Here is a 17302-nt window from a genome sequence, read left to right as displayed (position 1 = left end):
TATACAAATAATTACATTTCATATCCATCCTATTTTCATACCTTAAATTTTAATGCATTCAAAATATTTTTGCGACATTTTTTGTTAACTGCAATCTAAACCCATATTTAATACAGCCCAAAACAGCATCTTAGTAACAATGTTGACCTTGAAGTGAATCAAGTTGAGATACAATACGAAGCACTGTGATCTACGTGCATGCTATGCTGGTAAGAACAGGAAATCAAATTGTGCAAACAAAACGATAAATTTTACACTCATGTCCACAAGATATGTTTGTAATCATGTCAGGCATTCGCTATTGATGACTTAACTACTTATAATCATTATTCAGATATTTTAAAAATACAATGGCAATTATGCCCGTACAAGTAACAATGGTTTTGACAAATGATGGCATGTTTTTTTTTGTTTACTTTGATTTTCTCTGCCATCGAATCATTACCGGATCATTTTTCACCCGCTTCTCCCTCATCGTTGAAAATCATCCTATCGACATTGTGTTAGGAGTGAGAACGACAGGAGCAAGGAGTATTGACAATACACTGGGGGCGATAGTAACAAGGAGCATAAGGCAAATATGGCATTTTTTTATCAGTTTTTGCACCATTTGATATTATTTTAAATGCACACACACACGCACGCAAGCACTCACGCATAAACACGATATGTCAGGTTTATAGTTGGTCACCGAAGGTAGGTCACTAGGTCAGACTGTAAAACAAAAAAGCACTTGTTCACATTACTGTTTAATGTATGTATGTATTATGTTGTTGCTCTGTAGATTTCTTGATGATTTGATCCATGTACTTACAGTATGTCAAAGTATTGCTTGTCGCATTTATCGTAGTTTCCACGGTAATATTATGTATGTTCGTGATTGCAGCCCGAGTTCGGCAGCGTGTCGTCTCAACCGGATGGACAGCGAACAGCTACAGGAGCAGGGCTTCTTCTGCGCCATTAACCGCCTCGTGGCCGCCCTCAGCGAGGGACTTAACGCTAAACACCAGGTGAGTTATGAGGATATCGAAATACCTTTATATAGCCTTTCACTGATGCTTTTCGCTATATTCCTTGAGAGCAAAATACGCCTGAATATGTTATTAAATTTTGAACAATACATAAAAATACAATCATTGATTACGCGATAAATGTTTCTTGTATGAAAAAAGGTATACAATGCCACACAATTGGCAAAGTATTATAATAAAACATCGGTGATAAAAAATAGCAATATGTTAAATATCGTCGCGTGTGCGGTGTTAATTAAATTAACATTGGCAGACGTAGGGTAAGAGCTTCGATTTGCCTGTACGTCACACTAAATTTACCAGACTTCAGACCGTTGATTACCCTGCGGCTCAAAGAAATCATGATTATAATGAAAATTACGAAAATAATAAATGTGTCCTATGCAAAAATAATAATTTCTCGGAAACACAATATCGCCATTCTTTATTTGATTTCTTTGAAAGCAATATTCCTCGTGGGAAATCAAACCTCTTTATTCTGCATTGGCAATAATACTATACAAGTGAGTGATTATAGCTCACATTTCTACAAATTCTTGGATTATGGAAAAATGATGGCTTAATCAATACACCACAGAGGTCATAAAATTAATGTGTATTGAGTTATATTTGTGTTTACCATTGCTGATGAAGCTGGAAATGTGGGAGAAGCACTCTGATTTAGAGAGGTGTAATGAAATTTAAATGTGTGCCTTTTGTTCCTTTGTGAATAGTACGGAATTGGTCAAAGTTCATGCTCCATAAGGGCATGGAGGCTCGGGTGAGAAGAAAATTGTCTTTAAATCCACGCTTATATTAGACGTATCCCGGAAATAGTTCGCGTTATTCAATAAAATATTCCGAGCATGACTCCGGATCGAAGGGCCTTCACCTTTCACAAAGAGCCTACATCTTGCAGATAGAGCCTTCACTTTGCAGTAACAGCCTTAACCTTGCATAAAACGCCTACACCTTTCATTGCGCTTCTTCACCTTGCAGTAAGATCCTTCACTTTGCAGTAACAGCCTACACCTTGCGCTAGGCCTTCGCCTTTCACGAAGCCCCTTCACCTTGGAGGGCGAGCCTTCAAGTTGCAGGGCGAGCCTTTATCTTGCAGTAAGAGCCTTCACCTTGCAGGAAGCGCCTTCACCTTGCATTACGTAAGAGCCTTCATCTTGCAATAAAAGCCTTCACCTTGCAGGAAGAGTCTTCATATTGCAGTAAGGGCCTTCAACTTGTAGTAAGAGCCTTTACCTTGCAGGAAGCGCCTTCACCTTACAGTAAGAGCCTTCACCTTGCAGTAAGGGCCTTCACGTTGCAGGAAACGCCTTCACCTTGCAGTAACAGCCTTCACCTTGCATGAAGCGCCTACACCTTGCAGAAAGGGCCTTCATCATGCAGTAAGAGCCTTCAACTTGCAGTTAGCGCCTATATATTGCAGTAAGCGCCTACACCTTGCAGTAAGGACCATCACCTTACAGGAATAGCCTGTTGCATTTCGTAAGAGCCTTCATCTTGCAATAAAAGCCTTCACCTTGAAGGAAGAGTCTTCATATTACAGTAAGAGCCTTCACCTTGCAGTAAGCGCCTACACCTTGCAGTAAGGGCCTAAACCTTGCAGTAAGAGCCTTTACTTGCAGGTATAGCCTCAATCTTACAGTAAGAGCCTTCACCTTGTCGTAAGGGTCTTCACTTTGCAGTAAGCCCCTATACCTTGCAATAAGGGCCTACACTTTGCAGGAATAGCCTACAACTTGCAGTAAGAGCCTTCACCGCGCAGTAAGCGCCTTCACATTGCACTAACAGCCTACACCTTGCAGTAAGGGCCTCCAACTTGCAGTAAGGGCCTAAACCTTGCAGGAATAGCTTCAACCTAGCAGTAAGAGCCTACACCTTGAAGTAAGAGCCTTCACCCTGCAGTAAGAGCCTTCACCTTGCAGTAACAGCCTCCACCTTGCAGTAAGGGCCTACACCTTGCAGTAAGAGCCTTCGCCTTGTAGTAAGAGCCTTCACCTTGCAGTAAGAGCCTTCACCTCGCAGTAAGCGCCTTCACATTGCAGTAAGGGCCTCCACCTTGCAGTAAGGGCCTCCACCTTGCAGGAATAGCCTCAATCTTGTAGTAAGAGCCTACACCTTGCAGTAAGAGCCTTCACCTTGTAGTAAGAGCCTTCACCTTGCAGTAAGAGCTTTCACCTTGCAGTAAAGGCCTCCACCTTGCAGTAAGGGCCTACACCTTGCAGTAAGGGCCTACACCTTACAGTAAGAGCCTTCACCGTGTAGTAAGAGCCTTCACCTTGCAGTAAGGGCCTACACCTTACAGTAAGAGCCTTCACCGTGTAGTAAGAGCCTTCACCTTGCAGTAAGAGCCTTCACCTTGTAGTAAGAGCCTTCACCTTGCAGTTAGCGCCTCCACCTTGCAGTAAGGGCCTTCACTTTGCATGAAGGGCTTAAACATAGGCTTTGTCTACCTGTTGGATGAACCATGGATAAATTGAAACTCGTTACTACATATACAACAATGAATTATCATAACGAATTCGCAATTCGAATTTCCAATTTAACTCTACCGAAACTCCTTTGAATGTTTTCTCTTTGTATTGTGATACAGTTAATGATTTTGTTCTCCAGTAATATAAACAGAACGTCATATTTCTTAAATATTTTTATTATTCTGCAATATCTGTAGGGCACTCCCTGTGTTTATTTATTTCTGAATACCAGGTTGACATGGCGATAGACAACTGCTGTACGACCCACAACCTGCGCACAGAAATCTACAATGCAAAGAAAACACTCCGCGATATGCAAGCCGACCACGCCACAGTAAGCAATGAGCATTCAGAATACCATCTGATTTCACAAGCAGTATAATCCAACATCAAACCAAAGCAATTTTATGTTTTTAAAGTATATATGATGTATAAATTTTGGCGTTTTTCACTGGTTGTCCCTGAAGATAGATAGCGTGATTAAAGCTTCAATACAATTTACATAGTTTTCACGACTGAACAAGAGCGCAAGACAGGTTCAAGAACGAATGTAAATTTCAGCCAGAACAGAATGTTTGGGGTTTGGTGCAGCATGTTTTGTATTTCGGTAATGTCGAATATTCGTAGTTTCGAAGTTCTTCCGGAGGTCCTGACGCATTCAGCTTAACGGATTTAATTGAAATATTGCACTTTTTAAATATACTACACAATTTGCTTTTTCGATGATGCTTATTGTATGACAAGAATACAATAACAGGTGTATCTTTTTTCCAGAGGCCAGCTGACATTGCGAGTCAGTATGGGCGGTGCAGGGACTACCTGGCTCGCTACTTCTTTCTCATCTGCTTCTACTCGTACGTCTCAGATGAGGTGAGCTTACACTAGCTTGTTCATCTATCTATTACCATAGAACAGGTCTTGAGTGTGTTGCTCCAACATAAAATAAATGTAAATATCGAACCAAATAGCTGAACGACCTTGAAACAGGATGTAGCCGTCCCGAAAAAGAATTTTTTGATACTTATGCGTTTTTTTAACGCATTCACTTTCTGGTTTAACAAAATCACTAGTTATGAGCTTCTTAGATGACAGTCTTGCTTGATAGTGTTCTGTCATACTTTCTGTATGCTGCACGTGTACAACATCAATGTACCAAAGCCACACTATTACCATCCGCGTCTACAATAATGCCATTGACTTATTGTTCTGCCATATTTATACCAGTCACTTACAAATTCAACTCTGAGTCAGAAAACCATTACCAGGAGCATCAGTCGAGATAAAATGCTTACATCTTTCTTTTCCCGAAGCGCCGATTTTCCCTGAAACTAAATCCGACCGAAATTGCTGAGCTTTTAGTGAAAATGTGTAAGGCAGATTATGGAGAGTTAATAGGCTTTTGATGCGTACAAAATGGAAATTATGACGTATGAATTCGGTTGTCATTTAGGCTAATAAATCATGTATGAGAACTTGTCCACCATACGTAGTCTAATGTATTCTTGATTAATTTTATGTCGTAAACACATATGTCAGTTTGTTATCGGCTGAACATATGGAAATACATTGACTTGGTTCTGGTTGTGGTCTTTGTTTTTGTGTATGTGGTATTTATACGTCTGTGTCTCTAGTTCATTGTCGGTTGAACCATTGCCTTTGTTTTTAAATTTTGACTTTTGGGCTTGTCCCTGTAGTTTGCATTTTATCATTGATCATAGTTCATATGGATATTTTTGTTTATTTTTCCAGTACGAGAACCAGTTCAAGGTTGGCTTCACAAAGTGGATGAATCGGCACCCGGAGCTGAACCACATCCGCTGTACTATGTGTCTGCCCGTCTACAACACATCCATATCCCTGCTCAAACAAGCCAAACACTGTCTGGTAATTGTAAACGTACCTAGCATGAGCGTGTGGATTCAAACATATTGAATAGTTGAATGTATCTCTTCTTTGTGATATCAAGTCTATATACAGTGAGAGAGAGAGAGAGAGAGAGGGAGAGAGGAAGAGAGAGAGAATGCAAAAATGTATTCCTGTTTAAAGATTAGTTTTGTTTGTACATTGTCTACATTTGATATTACAATGTGTGCATTGCTTAAAACCATGCCCGTATTACAGGTGTCGGACAACTATGTTGGGCTTGACCTGCTGGGATCCCAGCTTGATGTCCGCGTCGCCAACTTTCGTAAGATCAACATCAAGGCAATCCCCGTGTACGGCATGGCTCAACCTACCAGCGATGTGAGTCCAAACATAGCGTTGTGCTGGATAAATATCCATCTGTTTGAATTTAAGCTTAAAGTGATAATTACTATTTAGATCTGAATACCTTGTGAATAGTTTTGCTAAACATTTGTACTAACCAACCGTGCTGTCTGTACATTGGGAGAATCACCAACAACAAGACGCTGGTACCACCTAGACGCGTGAACGTAATCATGACAAGCATTTGTTTATTTCTTATGAAGTATGTACACCGGATTTCGGGCGGATTCTGTATTGTTTTAAATATAGATAATATACCTGTATGTCTATCTCTTGTCGTTTGTCAGGGTTTGTCCAAAGTTGTCAACCATTTGCTTAACCTGAAAGTACGTCACACTCACGTGGTTGTTGTTAACCTTCGAAATGACGTCATGGTAGAACTTGATGACGCCACATACAGTGTAAGAGATTCTGGGAAGGTGGACGAACCCATTATATTTCCCGGGTATAGCAAAACAGATTTAGAGGTAAGTTATTTACTTTACACTGCTTTAAGCATCAGTTTGTTTGTTAAATTTTGATTTCTAAGTCAGCTATGTGTAATGTTATACTAGTAGTAATATAGTACTGATGCAAATGAAAAATTATTTTTATGGAGGTGGGATACAGTATATTAGATCAATAATTGAACTTCATTCAATTCGTTTCGCAAATAGGCGCATAGACATTAATATTAAAAAACTGTTTGTTTTATAAATATGCACTCTGTACTGTACATACAGTACAATACAGTACAAAGTGCATATTTATACACATTTTCGGTTTTATAATATTTAGCTGAAAATTATAAGATAGTTTTGATTTTATTGAAAAATAATTTGAAAATCCGGTGCCAGTATACCCTGTTCTCAATTAATTAAGTTGTATTTTTTAAATCATCTCATTTTTTAAATCATATTTCTTTTGCAATTTTTACATCGGATCCAATTTAATTATCATAAAAAGGTATAGTAAAATGTCTTCCACCTTGTTTTTTCCAGCTTAGCTACCGTTATTTGAGTTTGAGAGATAAGAGTTTTTTGTAACTTTACAATAAGACAAGCTTTGTACTGTGGACTATATATATATATGTGGATACATAATGCAAGTTTCATCTTTGATAATTCATAATTATATAGTTCCAGATAGTTATAGGTAGAATTGTGCATTTAAGTGTCATGTAATTAATAAATACTGATAAACTACTTGTGAAAATGAACACGATAAAAGGCTGTTTAGAGAAAGAGCATTGTTTTTTAAATAAATGTTGTTATGCAGAAGGTTTATTGGGCAATAGCAAGGGTAGAACACTGTCTTTGATTACTTCTTGTTAATATGATTATTATCATGTCAAGAACTGTTTTTACCATACATGACTGATACAGTGTTATGAGACGAATATCTAAAACATGTCACAGGTAACGTACGAAAATAAGTTAGTTTTTTTTATTTCCCACATATTTTAGGATAAAGAAGAAGAATTAAAAAGAACGATTCGAAAGCACAAAACATTCCAAGTAAGTAAAATAAGTTGGAAACCTTAAGTAACATGTGTCCATCAAATTCGCGTAAACTTAACTTTAAAGAATCGTACATAGTAGTTTACATACATTATCGCGACGTTAAAGTTAACAATGTGTTTTACGAAATCTTTGTTAACTTTAAAAGCAAAATAGTTGATGGTGTGTTCATATATGTAAATAAAACAAGTGAAGATAAAACAGTATTCTGAAATTGTGTTAGGAATACTCAACATTCAATCAAAATTCAATGAGCATTTGTAAAATTTCAAGAGCATTACAGATTGGTGACGTTAACATCGTTGTTAACTTACAGATACACTCTTACTCCCAAATAAGATGTATCACAATTAATACAATTGTTTTAATATACCAAATAGGATGAATAAAAGTAAAAAACAATGGTTCTTATGAAGGAAATAGAGTTTAGTTTGAATGAAATGTGCAGAAAACACGGAAATCTACCTTTTGAGACGATAGTAGATCACAGTAAATCTTTTAGCACTCACCAATTTATTTATATATTTACTTTTTCAGCAATTAAAACGTTTTCAATTTTGTTATCAGAAATTAACATTTTCCATAAATGCATTATTTAGTACGTACAATGTAGTTAAGGGCTTATCACTCAAAATTTATATTTGTTATACATGTGTGTGTTTTGTTTTGAATAGAGAATCAATTCTGAACAATCGGCCCATTGCTTAGTAGATACAACAATCTAAACGACCTTGACTGTACATGTCGGTGTATATGTGTTTTTATTATCAGTTGTACAACGAGTTGTCAGACCCGCCCCTACAGCGGGAGGTGTACAGCGCCTACACGATCCTGGATCTGGCGGAAAATCAGCGACTCCAGACGCTTGACATGACCTACCAGCGCGTGCCTCTTTTGTGCGAGGAGTCACCTACAGAAACGGTTAGTATGTAACCACGTTCTTATTTTGTACAACTGACAGATAAAAGCACAGATAATGTCTGTTGTTGTTGTTGTTGTTGTTGTAATTAAGGTTAAAAATCGCCATTGATTAACTTGAATGAAAAAATAAAATATATAGAAAATGCATATACATGTATGCATAACTTCGCGCAGTGATACCTCTTAGTTAAACGGGATGTGTACCACTTACATTCGGACGCTAGTACATTTAAACAGCCGCTTCAGAGTCTTTGACGATTTATGTTTTGGCGACTCTACGTTTAGGGAACAAAATGAATATCCAAATGGTAAAAAAGGTTCCCTATACGCACATTATTGTGGCTAATCCGATCGCTAGACATGCAGGGAATATGTATCACTTACACATGTTTGCTTAAGTTACCGTAGATGTGTATAACTTACATCGGGTATACTCAAGTTACCCGGAATGTGTTTCACTTAAATTGGTTATGCTTCAGTTACCGGGGTTGTATTCAGCTTACATTAGGGATGTGTAACACTAAAATCTGGAATGTGTAACACTTACATCGGGGATGCACAAGTTAGCGAACATATCATATTGAACCATGTATAATAGATGTGACTGTAAGAGCAATATCACCCTATTTGCAGGACATCGACTGCCTGATGTCCGTGGTGTGTAGTCACTGCCGCCTGGAGAAGCTGCAAAACCACACGGATACGGCGTTCGTCTTCTTCTGCCGCACCGGAAAGAGCCGCTCAACGTTCGCAATGGCCGTCGCCGGCCTAATCATGTGTCACATGAAGGTAAGTACCGCGCCAATTTAATGTTTTCATAACTGTCTTTTGCTATAATTATAACTATAAGTCGGCAATAAGGTTTCAGTCCGTCTTTTATCGTTCCTGTGCATACAGTTATACTTCACCTTCAAGTGAAATGACATTTTACATTGGGGTGAGGGGTGGGGATCAAATTACGCAATAAAATAAGTTCAGGATTAATGAGATATTATCTAGGTTATAAGACCTTTGTAGGTAATTAGTTGTCTGTGCATCACGATAAGGAGTATTTTAATAAGACAATTATCCAAGGCATTATTCATAACGACGAAAAGCTGTGCAAAAAGATGAGGATCCCTATTGATTGCAATTTCCCTACTGATTGCTCTATATGATATTTAGTTGTACAAGTATATTACATCCATTTACGTCACCATGTTTGACCTCTTGCCATACATTTTCTCTTACAGGGTTTTCCAAAAGGGTCCCTCAAGGGAGAACAAGAAAGAATAAGCTTACCAAATGCTCAATACACAAAAGGAGAATTTATAGTAGGTTCAACTTACCATGGTGACTTAAGGAGACTTTGATGTCTTTCTGTGATGAGAAGAAATAACTCATGGCTTGCTATCTTTAACAAGAATATGACTTAATACTGTATTAGAATCAAAGAAGCATTGCTAATGGGAAATGATTATATTAAGATACGTAATAAAATCCAAATATATTATTGATAACATGTTTATAAAGAACAGAACTTAATTATAAGTAGTACGAGTATGGCAAAGCTTCTTACAGATATAATAAGCTTATGGAGTAAGGCTCGAGGCCAAACAGGTATACCTGTTTTGCGCAATCACAAATGTGTTGTCACCAAAGAATTACATGTAATCTAGGTATGATATCTGTGATGTGCCTTTTGTTCCCAGATCGTGCAGAAGCTTGTGCGGATGCTGCCTAACGGTCACCAGGTGAAGCGAGAAGTGGACTTCATCCTCGATGAGATCTTCAACACAATGACGCCGACCATGTTTCACATGCGAGAAATCATATTCGTCACCTATAATAAGGTACAGGCACCGTCATATATAAACTATAAGTCTCTGTATCATACATCATTTCTCACTCAAGCAATACTAAAGTTAATAAGAACAATGCTACATGGATAAAAATAATAAATGCTATGTAAAGTTCAGATAAATAAAGTGAACCATTGTATGTAAAATACATCGGATCATTTCCAAACAGCTTCATGTTCATTCGTGTCGAATGTAGAACTTAACATGCAAATTTCCAAATACCAATTACAGTCTGTGTGATGTCTTCTCAAAAACAGCTTGCCAGACCGAAAAATATGTATCGTGACACTGCCGTTTTCATAATGACTTTATTCACACGATGTTCCATACGGGGAACGACCTCCTCTTCTTTCTCGACATGCAAGGCGTTAGTGTTGAGATGTGTTTTATCATATTGTTGTCATTTCTAATTTTCGTGCATGATTTTAGAGCCACGTCCGACCTACCCAAGTTGATTTGAAATAGTTATCGCAGTATTGCTGAAAAATAACACGTTTGCGTGAAAATTCCGGAAAATATGACTTGTAAAAGACATTTAATTATGAATATGGTTATAAATGTCACTTTAACGATCTTGTTTTGTTACAAGTGATATTTTGCCCTATTTCAATATCATGTGGCGGTTTCCCGGCCTGTGTGTTTATTCCAACCTTCCGTATTATGCTATTTTCGCCTTGTTTTGTTGACGGAACATGTTGATTTGCGTTTCGAGAGGTGGGGGTTGTCGGTGGTCGGCGATCCGTCCACGATTCGTTCGGTGTATACCGGTCAAAATGAGTCCGTCTCCCTCGATGCAGTACATTGAGCTGTTAGTACACGTGATTCTGTTGAAATATTTCATGCTTTTATCAACGTTTTGTTCCCCTGCAGTCGCGGAAGGTTGGCAGGGATGCAGAGTTACGTGAGACCCTGCTGTGTCAGTCGATCCTATACTTGGAGCGGTACGTCCATCTGATACTGTTTAACGCGTACCTGTACCACGATCGCCAGGCGGGATGGAAGAGGCCGTTCTCCACATGGATGAAAGAGGTACGACTTACACGTAACTGCAATGTTCTCTTGCATATAAATTCTATTAAAACGCGTCACCAACGTGAGCATTAAGTGTTGAGGGTGAACTTTAGATGTACGTCGTCTGTCCGTCGTCTGTAATTCAGAATCGGTTTGCTACCATTACAGGCCATGAATTTAGTTTGAACGTTTGCCCCTTAATTATATAGATAGTATTCGATTCAGCGTCAAGTGAGGTCAAACTGTTGGTCATTAGGTAACAAGGAAACATCTTGCTTATATTCTAGATGGCAACAGTTTGCCCAATTTCAATGAAACTTGGTCAGAATGTTTGGCTAAATATAATCTAGGTCAAGTTTTATACTGGGTTATCTGTGCTTGAAAACTAGGTCACAAGATAAAATGAAAAAAACATTTTAACACTTTAGAAGGCACATATTTAGTAAAAAAATCAATGAAACTTGATCTTGATGTTTGTCTCTGTAAAATAAAGGTAAGTTTAGCAGTATTGTGTGTTAAAAGAATTGGACACTATTTCAAATAAAAGAAAAATCTTGTTAATGATATAAAGGTCATAATTTTGTCTCAAAATCATTATAACTTGGTCAGAAAGTTTGTCTTCATTAAGTTAAGGTTAAGTTCGATACTGGGTTATGTGCGTTCAAAGCCCAGATCATAAAGCCACATCAAAGAAAAACATTGCGATGGCCTCGTTTCAAAGTACAGAAGCTGCACTTTTTCTGGTTTCGGAATTTTGACGTAACATATTATAAAACCGAGCTGCTTGTAGTTGCAAAATGCCAAATACATAGTCAAATTACAATATGGTGTTGTATTTAATTATAAAAATGTCGAAAACTGATTGAACATCTTTCAGAGAAAGTGAAATGACAGACCTTCAGAAATTGTTTCCTAAAAAATGTAACTTCGTCATTTTAAGTTACAAAAAAAGTTGTTACAAAAATATGATTTTGTAGCTTTTGCATTTTTGAATGAGGCCATCACCTTTTTTCAAACTCCGAAGGCAATAAAGTTAGTCCAAAACAAATATGAAACTTTGTCAGAATGTTTGTAATTTTTACATGTGTAGTCAAAAAATAGGTACAAGGTCAAATTAAGGAAAACACTCTTAGTTCAAAAACTGTTTTGTCCAAATTAGTTTAATTGGTCTGAATGTTTGTCTCTATTTAATCTAGGTTATGTTTAATAATACTTTATGTGGAGTCAAAACAATGTCACAGGGCCAACTAGAATAGAGGCTTTGTCAACACTCTACCCGCCACGATGTTGGTTCAAAATCAATGAATCATGGTCCCAATGATTTTAACCATAAATCTAGCGCATCTTCGAAACTTGGTCATGTGAATTCAATAGACAACTAGGTCAAATAATACAAAATTAAGACTCGTGTTTAACTAATGTCAAAGTCAACAGCGTTAAGTTTCACATACCATTATGTATGGCAAATAAGCTAAATACAGTTTACGATAAAACTCAAGTGCTTCGTCCAAATTCAATTAAACTTGGTCAGAAATGTTTTTTAAACATTGTTCAGGTTTGGTACTAGCCCATGTGCTGTCAATGACTAGTTTATTTGGTCAAATATTTGAAGATCTTTGATAGCACTCTAGTATCCACAACTTCTACCCAATATTCATCAAATATTAGAAAAATGTCTCCAAGAAAAATGCAATATAGCAAGGCCTCTACATAAGTAACTAGTATTTATCTTTCATTCACATACTTCCTTTTCTTCTATTTGTAAATATCGCTTTTGTAGGTGGGGGCCAGAGCAGGAGTGTATGACGTGTTGGACAATCTTGGATTTTACGACTTCGATGTGACGTTGACAGCCTACCGTAAGATGTCGGTCCGCTGGCGATACCCTGTGCCAAACGTGACATGGCAGGGAGAGTTCCGCTAATCGACCCGGTGTTTTCCCAGATATACGAGTGTATGTCCGATCGTCTGACGTAATGTTTTCAACATCAAAGGAGCAAAAGAGTTCCACGCGAGAACAGTCATTTGTTTATTCTGAAACATTAAATCGCATATGTATATTATGTTTACCATCAAATCGTGTCTTGCTATTTCCAGAACTAATATTGATTTCTAATTTGCCATTTTGACAAATGAAAGGACATACTGGAGTGGCATATCGTCACGTTTGTTTCTAAGAAATTTGTATTTTCTTTTTGAAAGTTATAATTATGTCTTATTTTGTATTTTGTTCAGAGTTTCGGATGTATTGTAAAATTTTACGGGGTTTATTCAGTGTATTTTATTATTAAATTAGTGAAACTATCAGCTCTTTTTTCGTGCAATCGACATAAAATAAAATATATTGGTGTACACGGGAGGGATTTCACGTATGTGGTCATGCTATTTCAATCACAAGGCAAGCATTTTTAGCGTTTTTGATACTGTAAACTCAAGCTGAAGTCAATTTCTCCCACCTCAGATAAGTAGAGCCAAAAATTTAACCATGCTAGAAATTCTTATCTTGCCCATGGGCGAAGATAAAATGCCCGTATGGAACTTTTTAATGGTCGTCACATTGCAATTACCTCTCTTGTTAAAGACTGTCGTCTGTAGCATCATGGGAACCTTGTTTTGTGGCAATATTTAGAACGCTAAATTATTATTTCTCGCTTCAAATGTCACCATAAAACAGTTTTCACGCACCTATCAAAAATAATGTTTCACTTTCCTAAGAACTATTTAAATGTCGATTTGACTATTAACATAATCGGACTCACTGCGCGCATATCCATGACATCCACGAATTATCGCATATCCATACGCAATTATTTTCACTAGGCACAAAAGAGTTTCAGCAAAAATACATTTTTACTTAATTTTGTTTAACTGAGGTAGGAGAAAAGGCATCTGGAAAAAGGAGTTCCATACGGGCATTTTTATCTTCGCCCGTGGGCAAGATAAGAATTTCTAGCATGGTTAAATTATTGGATCTACTTATCTGAGGTGGGAGAAACTTATATGCTATTGCCGTTTACCCTTTCTATGCAATCTGAGCTTGTTTTCCGAAAGTAAAATATCGTACTGCCACATACAATTGTGGCGTCGTCGTTGTCAATATCGTCGTTGTTCAAGATAAAAGTATAATGTTCGCCATAGCGAAATGAAAGCCCGTGAGTCATATCAACTTCTGAAATCTTAGTCATATACTAAAATGACACTAGGAACAGGTGATCAACGTTACAACACAACTATTTTTTCAGCAAATTCATCGTTACAGATTGGTACAGTATGCCTTGATAAGCTGGGAACAATAGACGAATGTTTTGGCTTCTCTCAATATTATGAAACACATATTAGTAAAAGTATTACTAATATCAGGTCACAGGTTTACAATATTTTCACTAGGGCGGGTAAACGCATATCTTAAACAACATCCATATATTTTACAGATATTAAAATGAATTTCAAATGTAAAGAATGACAGTTTGTATCGTCTTATATAACAAGAGCAGCTATTGTGCACAAAAACCCAGGGAATGAATCATTAAGCCATCTTGTGTGTCTATTATCAAAGATGCTAATACCTGCTGCCAGTGATTAATATGCAATGCTCACTGTTCTATTTTAAAGGAACGAGTTGCAACATCTGCATTCCATACCAAAGGTCTGAAATACCTGCTTTATAACAAAACTTCACTAAAGGGAACATGCAATGAAAAACAACCCGAGTAATTAGGGAGACTGTCTGATCTGAGCCTGTGAAAGACCCGCATGCTGGGCGCTTGTCGTCGACTGTGCCTGTGCGACGCTGAATCCCGACAGCTGATCCGAGGTGAAACCGACAAACGAAGATGCGGGGATAAGTGAAACAGCTTCCGGTGACATAGTCGCAATTTGGGACTCAGTGAGGGTTGACAGCTCACTGTCGGAGAGGCCGCCGATCATGTTGCCAACAGTGGAAATTACAGGATCGTCCCATGTTGAGAGGGCGTCGAAAGCTGTAATGGCCTGGTTAGTGAAGGCCGTCATTTGAATCTCGTCACAGCTCGTAAGCTCACCGATGTTTGACGACGCGTTGCCGTAATTAATGAGATATGTTTGTTCATTTGTTTTGAATCATAAACAGGGCGACAGGGAAATGAAAAGTACTTTGAAATAGACTGACAGGTATACCTGAACACCGTACTGGACATGACAGATATATGAGCATTCGCTGCTCCTCAGGCAAAGTGCCCGTGAGAAACCAGCTCTGTTGACGTCACAGTGCATGCGTCATCACTTTTGTTTAAGTTCAGCCAGCGGGAAAAGCCAGACGACAACTGCAACAAAATAAATATGAGGCCAAACAGATACTTTGGTAAATAGACAACAAACAAGAACCAAGTCCCACTTAACATTGTTTAGTTAATTAAATTACACTGGCGCGAAGCAAAATGTCGCAGGCCGTACAGATCTAGTAGGCAGCCAGAGTGACCACGTTGTAATGTTCTTAACAACATAAATTCATCTACACGTATAGTACCAATGTTTACATCCTGATCTTTACCTTACCTCAATTATCTTCATTCCTCTTGGAGCATATACAGCCTTTTCAGCTTTCCATTGTATGAGGTTTGCTTCCTCATTTTTTCAGCCGACCAATGCCGTTTGTGTTCCTTTGTATTCACTGTTCCCTATGGACTCCTGCCGCTGTGTTGGGTTGGTTTCTTCGCAAAGTCTTGGATTATCCATATATAATTTTGCACTGTAGACTCTGTGATAAGTTGATACTTTGCTTTACACTCCAACTCTTGGTTTGTATGAAGAAATCGTTTCCAAGTACGAAATTGCGTTCATAACGGTCTGATGGATGTGTATGCTTTCCATAACTGCAGTAGGAACGGGCCTTTCCTAAATGTTTTTTTTTGTTATTTTGTCTTAATGAATGAATTGCGGGATTGATGTCATTATCGAGGTATGAGCGCATTTGTGCTGGTCTTAGTGTGTGGAGTCCGAAGGACTCTACCCGTACTTTGACCAGCACAATTGCGTTCATATCCCCAATGATGACATTAATCCCGCAATTCATTACTTATATTTATACCAATAGTTCATTATTTCATTCAAGAAATGTTAAAAAAAAAAATTCATTTGAGAACACCTTTTAGTCATCCTTTCTCTGTAAAAAGAACGACCCGACTGTAACCGGAAACATTTTATCAAACGACGTCACAATAACGCAGAAAAAGATAAGCCACTTGAAATCACTTTTAAACGTAAAATTGAAACACTTATGACAACAATACATATAACATATCATAAATTAAGACTTCCTAAAATTTTGATTTATATTTTACTGGACCTGCTGACACAAAGCAAACAATAGCAAGATAAACCATTTGCATGTATATTGTTTTGCGATGGATTGCGATCTGAAAATATCCGAAGATATTGCGTTCATCGGATGATTACCACAATTGCCCAAAGGCAGCTCATTTAAGGAATGGAAGTAAGTAATGGAGGGGTAAATATATATAAATGCTTAGTCAAACTTTATTGAATGTAAGAGTAGTTGTGGTCATGATTCCTATGTCAACTGGATAGTCGAGATATTCTAGTTGTTTTTTTTAAGCACAACATTTTCCTCCTGGTCTTCTTGGCGGGGTGGGGGGGGGGGGGTTCTTCAGTATCCGGCCAATTACTATCAAGATCAGATAAATTTTAAGAGGTTCTGGCCGCAGATAGATACTTTGCATGTATTGCTGCTAAAATGACAACGACTGATGATAATAGCTTTGTTTAGGATGTCACTGTGCCCAATGGTCTTCAAGTCGGTGTTTCTATCCACCACATCGAACGCCTTTTCTTCTAGGTGGTGTCTCTATCCACCGTATCACCCCTTTCTTCCAGCCGGCATTTATCCATATTCAATTAGCATTTTAGATTACTCTTAATCTAAACAGCAAAGTCTAAGCATTGATAAATTAATTCAATCAAAACAGCCTGACTTCGATTTGATAATTAACAGTGTATGTATACCACGTGATAATTTACGTCATAAATGCAATTTTCGAGAGGCAATATTTTTCTTTAAATGATGACTTTAAACAAAGATAACTTAACTATTTATTCACCACTTGAAATGAAACATGGCGCAGTCTACGCCGCTAACAAAGCTACACCATTGATATTTTGCTAAAGTTTGATTTAAAGATTAGTTGTTTCGACAGTCTTTTTCACAAAACCGCCGCCTGATGGAGCACTGTCAAATTTTTTTTTTGGAAACGGTTTGTCGAAATGTT

General features: G+C 37.7%; 1 protein-coding gene across 1 annotated transcript in view; it reads left to right on the top strand.

The window, feature by feature from the left end:
- LOC128222656 (paladin-like) overlaps nucleotides 1-13291 on the top strand; it is a 48089-nt gene extending 34798 nt beyond the window's left edge. Inside the window, exons 9-21 of the mRNA XM_052931762.1 lie at nucleotides 887-1010; nucleotides 3732-3833; nucleotides 4274-4369; nucleotides 5249-5383; nucleotides 5621-5743; nucleotides 6055-6234; nucleotides 7213-7263; nucleotides 8038-8187; nucleotides 8821-8976; nucleotides 9420-9500; nucleotides 9879-10019; nucleotides 10899-11057; nucleotides 12820-13291. Of these exons, the coding sequence (XP_052787722.1) occupies nucleotides 887-1010; nucleotides 3732-3833; nucleotides 4274-4369; nucleotides 5249-5383; nucleotides 5621-5743; nucleotides 6055-6234; nucleotides 7213-7263; nucleotides 8038-8187; nucleotides 8821-8976; nucleotides 9420-9500; nucleotides 9879-10019; nucleotides 10899-11057; nucleotides 12820-12963 (1642 nt within the window). The 3' untranslated portion in view covers nucleotides 12964-13291. The remainder of the gene's footprint in view (nucleotides 1-886; nucleotides 1011-3731; nucleotides 3834-4273; nucleotides 4370-5248; nucleotides 5384-5620; nucleotides 5744-6054; nucleotides 6235-7212; nucleotides 7264-8037; nucleotides 8188-8820; nucleotides 8977-9419; nucleotides 9501-9878; nucleotides 10020-10898; nucleotides 11058-12819) is intronic.
- The last annotated feature ends 4011 nt before the right edge of the window (nucleotides 13292-17302 follow it).

The sequence above is a fragment of the Mya arenaria genome, chromosome 2, assembly GCF_026914265.1.
Source record: "Mya arenaria isolate MELC-2E11 chromosome 2, ASM2691426v1".
NCBI lineage: Eukaryota > Metazoa > Mollusca > Bivalvia > Myida > Myidae > Mya > Mya arenaria.
The sequence above is the reverse complement of the archived record's forward strand: the minus strand, read 5'-3'. Positions and strand labels throughout refer to the sequence as shown.